The 7,861-nt window shown below is 36.6% G+C and overlaps 1 protein-coding gene across 3 annotated transcripts in view; it reads left to right on the top strand.

Annotated features, from left to right (window-relative positions):
• Window positions 1–7,025, top strand: part of DIPK1A (divergent protein kinase domain 1A) — a 102,624-nt gene extending 95,599 nt beyond the window's left edge. For all 3 annotated transcript variants that reach the window (XM_046645347.1, XM_046645345.1, XM_046645346.1), the window contains 3 exons: window positions 130–237; window positions 4,367–4,543; window positions 5,737–7,025. In XM_046645347.1, the coding sequence (XP_046501303.1) occupies window positions 130–237; window positions 4,367–4,543; window positions 5,737–6,549 (1,098 nt within the window). In that variant the 3' untranslated portion in view covers window positions 6,550–7,025. The remainder of the gene's footprint in view (window positions 1–129; window positions 238–4,366; window positions 4,544–5,736) is intronic.
• Window positions 7,026–7,861: the final 836 nt, after the last annotated feature.

Genomic DNA, 7,861 nt, shown 5'->3' with positions numbered 1-7,861 from the left:
CCAAGCCTGAGTTCTTTGTACTGTAGGACTTTTCCTTAAAGAATATAGATAGCTCTTTATGGTGTCTTTGTTATGTTTCTTTTTGTGAGCATTTCTCTATTAACTGCTTCTTTATTTCCTGGTTTTTAGTGTGATAAGTACAAGACTGGAGTTATTGATGGGCCTGCATGTAACAGCCTTTGTGTTACAGAAACTCTTTACTTTGGAAAATGCTTATCCACCAAGCCCAGCAATCAGGTATGGACGTTATGAATAAACATTCCAGATTGACGGTGCGCTCTAATTTTACCATGAACTAAGACATTGTTAAAAGAATTCTTGAACCAGAGCTTTAGGACATTTGATGTATTTCAATTTTTACATGATTTGATTCACTCATCTAACAGACGTTTATTAATCCCCTGTTCCCAGTATATTCCAGACACTGTTTTAGTTACTAGGAATACAATGGTGATTTAAGATGGATAAGATTATCTCCCTTATGGATCTTACATTATCCCAGATGGATGGGGAACATAAAGAGTTGATAGATAAATAACTAAGCAAGACAGTTACAGAATGTGGTGTTTTATATAGGGTATACACAGGGCAAACTGATGGAGAATGAGAGGGATGGGGATGGTAGAGATGTGCGTTAGAGGAGTGATCAAGGAAGACCTTTCTAAGATAACATTTGAGCTCATACCTGAATGAGAAATTAAACTACAGGCCTGGGCAAAGGACAGAATGAGCTAAGACACAAAAGAAGAACTATAAATTATAAATAGCTGGTAAACATAGTGAAAAAAATGTTATACCTCACTTATCAAAGAAATATGCATTAAAACAATAGGATACTATTGGGCTAGAAGAAAATAAAACAAAACATCAACACTAGCTATCCTTGGTCAGTGGAATATTGCATGATTTGTATGCTCATCTTTTTTCTTTATATTTTTTCTAAATTTCCAATATAAATACACATTACTCTTGTAATTATAGAAATTTACAATAAATTTTACGTTGACAATACTAATCATGTTTAAGAGGATTTCTGAAACAAAGTCCAACAGTTGAGTATCTACTACACGCTAGGTGCTGTTAAAGGCATTGGGAGAGACTATGAGGAACAAGACAGACAAAGCCTCTGGCCTCATGTGCTTTGTGTTCCATATGAGAGAAGACAGACAATAGAGTCAATAGATTAATAAATAAGATCATTTCAAACAATGCTAAAGGCTGTGGAGAAAATAAAGTGGTGTATTGGGTTAGAGAGTGACCTGAGATGGAAGAGGGATCTATTCTAGATAGGGAGTTATTACTGTCTAAGGTGACATCTGAGCTGAGACTTGAATGATGTGAAGGAGCCAACCATATGAAGGTCTGTGAGAGTGCATTCCAGGCAGAACCAACAGCAAGTGAAGCAGGTCATGAAGCAGGAATAGATTGATAAGTTCAAGGAGCAGAAAGAAGACCAGCGTAGCTGGGATATTGATACCCAGGGAGTAAGTGGTAAAGACCCAGTTGGAGAAGTAGTCCATGCCAGCTCATAGGAAGCCTAGTAAGCAATGGAAAGGACTTGGAACTTTATTCTAATTGAATTAGAGGATTTGAAGCAGGGGAGTGATATACCCTCCTTTGTTTGGATTCATATTATACTAATATTCATATAATCCTATTTGTTTTTTATATGTAAGTAAGAGCCAACTGCCTTGGTTCAAATGCTGGCTTTGCCACTGTTGTGTTACTTTCAGCATGCTATCTCACTTCTCTCTGCTTCAGTCTCCCCATCAGTAAAATGAGGATAATAATAGTATCTACTTCACAGAAGTAAAATAATAAAGTAAATTAGTAGACTATAGAACATAGTAAGCACCATATAATGTTAGTTTGATAAATAGCTAAATGGTTAATAATGACTAATTCTGGGGTGTGGAATTAGGGAAATGGATATGGAAGAACTTTGCTTTTCATCCTTCTATGTAATTTGACTTTAAAAAATATATTTATAGCTATAGACACTTACATTTAGAAACAAGAAAGATCTCAAATAAACAACCTAACTTTACAACCTGAGGAACTAGAGAAAGAACAAACTAAACCCAAAGCTAGCAGAAGGAAGGAAGTAATACAGATTGCAGTAGAGATAAAGGAAATAGAGCATAGAAAAACAGTAGAGAAAATCAATGAAACCAAAAATTGGTTCTTTGAAAATATCAATAAAGTTGACAAACCTTTAGCTAGATGAATTAAGAAAAAAATACAGAAAACTCAAATTACTAAAATCAGAAATGAAGTGGGGAGTTACTAACTGATTCTACAGAAATAAAAAAGGATTATGTGAAAGCACTGTGAACCGTTGTACATCAACAAATTTGATAACCTAGATGAAATGGGCAAATTCCTGGAAACACAAAACCTACCAAGAAATAGAAAATCTGAATAGACCCATAACTAGTAAGGAGATTGAATCAGTAACCTAAAGTCTCCCAACAAGAAAAGCCCTGGATCTGTTGGCTTCACTGGTGAATTTTACCAAACATTTAAGGAAGAACTAACACTAATCCTTCTCAACCTTTTGCAGAAAAATTGAAGAGGAGGGAAAACTTCCTGACTCATTCTATGAGGCCAGCATTACCCTGATAAAGACACTACAAAAAGAGAAAACTACAAACCAATATCCCTTATGAATATTGATGCAAAAATCCTCAACAAAATACTAGCAAACCAAATTCAGCAACATATTAAAAGCATCATATACCATGACAAAATGGGATTCATTCCTGGATTGCAAGGATGGTTCAACTTAGGAAAATCAATCCATGTAATATACCACATTAATAGAATGAAGGAAAATAAAAAGATTATCTCATTTCATACAAAAAAAATATTTGACAAAATTCAGTAGGATCCTGGGGGCGGACCTATACACCGCTTATCAAGCTGTGCTGTGGCGGGATCCCACATAGACAAACTAGGACTTATAACTAAGATATGCAACTATGTACTGGGGCTTTGGGGAGGAAAAAAAAAAAGAGGAAGATTGGCAACAGATATTAGCTCAGAGCCAATCTTCCTCACCAAAAAAGCCAAAAAACCCAGAACAGAAAATAACAAGTGTTGACAAGGATGTAGAGAAATTGGAACCCTTGTATACTGTTGGTGGGAGTGTAATATGATATAACCACTGTGGAAAACAGTATGGCAATTTCTCACAAATTAGAAATGGAATAACTCTGTAATCTAGCAATTCCACTTCTGGGTATATATCTAAAGAATTGAAAGCAGGGTCTCAAAGAGCTAATTGTACACCCATGTTCGTATCAGCATTCTTCACAATAGCTAACATGTGGAAGCAACCCAAGTGTCCATTGGTGGATGAATGAAATGCAAAATGTGGTATATACCTACAATGGCCTATTTTCAGCTTTAAAAAGGAAGGAAATTCTGACACATGCTACAATATGGATGAACCTTGAGGACATTATGCTAATTGAAATAAACCAGTCACAAAAACCCAAATTCTGTATGATTCCACTTATATGAAATAGTTAAGAGTAGTTAAAATCATTAAGACGGAAAGTAGAATAGTGATGCCAGGGGCTGGGGGGAGGGGAGACACTGGGAGTTATTGCTTAACGGGTATAGAGTTTCAGTTTTACAAGATGAAAAGAGTCCTGGAGACGGATAGTGGTGATGGTAGCACAAGTTCATGAATGTAATACCATTGAACGGTACACTAAAATGGTTAAGATGTTAAATTTTATGTTTCTGATATTTTACCACAGTGAAAAAAATTGGAGGGGCTGGCCCCGTGGCCAGGCAGATAAGTTCGCACGCTCCAGTTCGTTGGGCCAGGGTCTGCTGGTTCGGATCCTGGGCGCACAGACCTATACACCACTCCTCAAGCCGTGCTGTGGCAGCGTCCACATAGAAGAACTAAAGGGACTTATAACTACAATATACAACTATGTACTGGGGCTTTGGGAAGAAAAAAGAAAAAAAAAAAGAGGAAGATTGGCAACAAACATTAGCTCAGGGCCAATCTTCCTCACACATGCAAAAAAGGACTTCACTGGGCTATCTGGAAGAATGGCCACATCCTTGCTGACAAGAAAAAAAAATTGGAAAAAAAAATAAATTGTTGATCATGGTCAAAACATATACATTTAGGCATTCATTAATTTTATAACTTAAAAAAATTAAGAGAAAAGCTTTGGAGTATGATTTCAAATTTGCAAATCAAAAAGAAACTTGCAGCTCAGTCTCAGTGTTCTGTTGCTTGGCTGTGTGTGTGTGTTTAGAGAAGGGGGACACTAAAAATATAGTGATAGATTAGAGTTTTCTACTCACCCTAAAGCAGGACTTGTCATTCTGTTTCACATAGATGTACTTAGGGATTTGGGATAATCTACCAGGTGTTGTGAAATGTCAGATGGAACAAGCACTTCATCTTGATTTTGGAACTGAATTGGAACCAAGAAAAGAAATAGTGCTATTTGATAAACCAACAAGGGGAACTACTGTCCAGAAATTCAAAGAAATGGTCTACAGTCTCTTCAAAGTGAGTATGTCCATTCATATGGTGCTGGCGTGCAGCAGCAGCCTCTTCTGGAGGAGCTGGCAGACCTCATCCTAAACCTTAAAATGCTGCTGTTCTTCGACCTGAATTATTTCCTATTTTGAGGAAATAATTCAAATAAAAGAAAAAATCTGTGGAGGATGTTTACTTTAACATTATTTATAATAGCTAAAAATGTCCAAATAGGAGAGGGGAGTTCATTAAGTTAGATGGGCTTCTTTGTAGTTTGAAATTATAACTAATACACTTTTTTTTAAAGGTGAAATAAAATTGGTACACCCTAATAGCAAATTAATTCTTAAAAATTTAGGGGCTGGCCCCGTGGCTGAGTGGTTAAGTTCGCGCGCTCTGCTGCAGGCGGCCCAGGGTTTCGTCAGTTCGAATCCTGGGCGCAGACATGGCATTGCTGGTCGGGCCACGCTGAGGTGGCCATCCCACATGCCACAACTAAAAGGACCCACAACCAAGAATATACAACTATGTACCGGGGGAGAAAAAGGAAAAAAATAAAATCTTTAAAAAAAAATTTAAAGTAATACTTATACAAGGATTAAATAGAAATACTAAAAGATGAAAATAACTACACTTTTGGAGACAATGTCTTTTTTCTCATTTCTATTGCTCTTATATTTTCACTGAAAATCTTTCTTTTCTTTGAACAGTTTACATTTTCCAGACTATTTTATCGCAGAGAAACTTCACAGGGACATACTTTTTAACCTTCATTACTGGAACAATACAACTTGAACAAAATAATTCTGTTAATGTGATAACTACAAAATAAGAAAGTAATTTTCAGTTGACCCTTATTATAACTTTGGATATAAGCACATTACAGTTTTGCAAGTAAATGTTTAAGACAAAGGATAATTACTTAGTGTCTTGGTTAACTATAGTTATCTACAGGGTCTAAGGGGGCTACGGGAGTTAGGGTAGCCATTTCTTAATGAACAGACAAATAATACTTAGTGAAGTGGGTTTTACCGCAATTACATAAAACATAGTCCTGACTCGCTCAGCAAGCATGCTAACTATTTGGAGATGTTCCTCTGTGGGGATTCAGTAACAAGATTATTACTTAGCATGGTAATAATCGCCACAAAGGAAGTTCGTATGTATGTTACATAGGAGATATTTTTCATTCCGTGTAATTAGCCAAATTCTTATTTTTACAGGCAAAGTTGGGCGACCAAGGAAACCTCTCTGAACTGGTTAATCTGATCTTGACGGTGGCTGATGGCGACAAAGATGGCCAGGTTTCTCTGGGAGAAGCGAAGTCAGCATGGGCACTTCTTCAATTAAATGAATTTCTTCTCATGGTGATACTTCAAGATAAAGAGCACACCCCCAAATTAATGGGATTCTGTGGTGATCTCTATGTGATGGAAAGTGTTGAATATACCTCTCTTTATGGAATCAGCCTCCCATGGGTCATTGAACTTTTTATTCCATCTGGGTTCAGAAGAAGCATGGATCAGTTGTTCACACCATCATGGCCTAGAAAGGCTAAAATAGCCATAGGACTTCTAGAATTTGTGGAAGATGTTTTCCACGGCCCCTATGGAAACTTCCTCATGTGTGATACTAGTGCCAAAAATCTAGGATATAATGATAAGTATGATTTGAAAATGGTGGACATGAGAAAAATTGTGCCAGAGACAAACCTGAAAGAACTTATAAAGGATCGTCACTGTGAGTCTGATCTGGACTGTGTCTATGGCACGGATTGTCGAACTAGCTGTGATCAGAGTACAATGAAGTGTACTTCAGAGGTGATACAACCAAATTTGGCAAAAGCCTGTCAGTTACTCAAAGACTACCTACTGCGTGGTGCTCCAAGTGAAATTCGTGAAGAATTAGAAAAGCAGCTTTATTCTTGCATTGCTCTCAAAGTCACAGCAAATCAAATGGAAATGGAACATTCTTTGATACTAAATAACCTGAAAACATTATTGTGGAAGAAAATTTCCTACACAAATGACTCTTAGTTCATACATTGTTGACCACTGTAGGAAATTTACCACAAGAAAAAATTTTGAACATTTTAAAAAATGGCTGATTCAGATCCCTGCCAGTGACACACCACTTTTTCCTGGTCCTAAGAAGCCATCACCTTAAAATACATTTTAATTGCTTAAATGGCAGGAAGTATTATAAAGAATCAGCAGGTCCAAAAAGATTTCATTCTGTCCTTTTAGAAACCCTGGTACATCTCCTAGTACATTCACTGTGTAACTGTCTTGACTGACTTAAGATAACGCTGTGAAAAGCCTCATTCCATAATGTCAGAAGTGAGTTTTATAGATTTACCTTAGCCAAAATACCATTGCTGGAAAATTGTTTGCACTGAAGCTGCTGTTCAAGAAAATTTATAAATTTACTAATGTCTTAGCATGGTGAAGTTTGCACATTAACAGAAATTAAGACTGCAAGCAGGTAAATTAAAATCACTCATTTATAAACAGATGTTGGGTTAATAGCATGGTTTGTTGTATTATAGACTTAAGCACATTTAAACTCATTTAGACATCAGATGTTATGTGGCTTCAGAATGTTGAGTGGCTCTTACTGAGACCCTTAAAATTCAAAACCTATCAAGATGTGTTCCACTTGGCAATGTTTAATTGCCAATTTTAGAGGCTGAAAATGGATAAGCTTTCATCATGGTCGATTCAAAAGATCCACATTAGTATCGACGAGCCAAGTCCTTCAAAAGTGACATCTTAAGGCTATAGACCCAATCCAGATCCACTTACCTTCAATCTGAACTATGGGGAAGTGGGACATTAAGAGCAGGACTCTGAAATCAGAACTTTTTAATAATTTTCCGTTTTCAAACAGTATTATTCCCTGTTGGCCAAAGGGCTATTTCTTAAGAGGCATGTAAATTTATCTAACATTTTCTCTCATGTAAACTTGATATACAAGGGTCAATATTTGCTCCTTTTTCATGTTTATTCAGATCTGGCATGTACTTTTCAACATTGCCATAAAATTAAACCCCTTCTCTTGTGGAGAAAAGACTCAGTATTTTCTGCTCAAAGGTTTCACGTGGTTAAAGTGAATACATTAAAATAACGTGACGGTCACTTCATTGGACAGACTTCTCTCAAAGATTAAAGCCACAGATTACCACCAGTTTTGCTTACTGTAAAATTGTGTGCTCTGAAGGCACTTTTTCTTCCTGCTAATCATCTAGTTACTATAAATGAGTGGAAGAACTATTTCTTAATGGAAGGCGGGTCTGTTGCTTCTCAGATTTTTTAGGGAGAGCTGTACATCACACAATTTCAGGGATAA

The sequence above is a fragment of the Equus quagga genome, chromosome 18 (genome assembly GCF_021613505.1).
Source record: "Equus quagga isolate Etosha38 chromosome 18, UCLA_HA_Equagga_1.0, whole genome shotgun sequence".
NCBI classification, from domain to species: Eukaryota; Metazoa; Chordata; class Mammalia; order Perissodactyla; family Equidae; genus Equus; species Equus quagga.
This window is presented reverse-complemented; position numbering and strand designations above follow the sequence as displayed.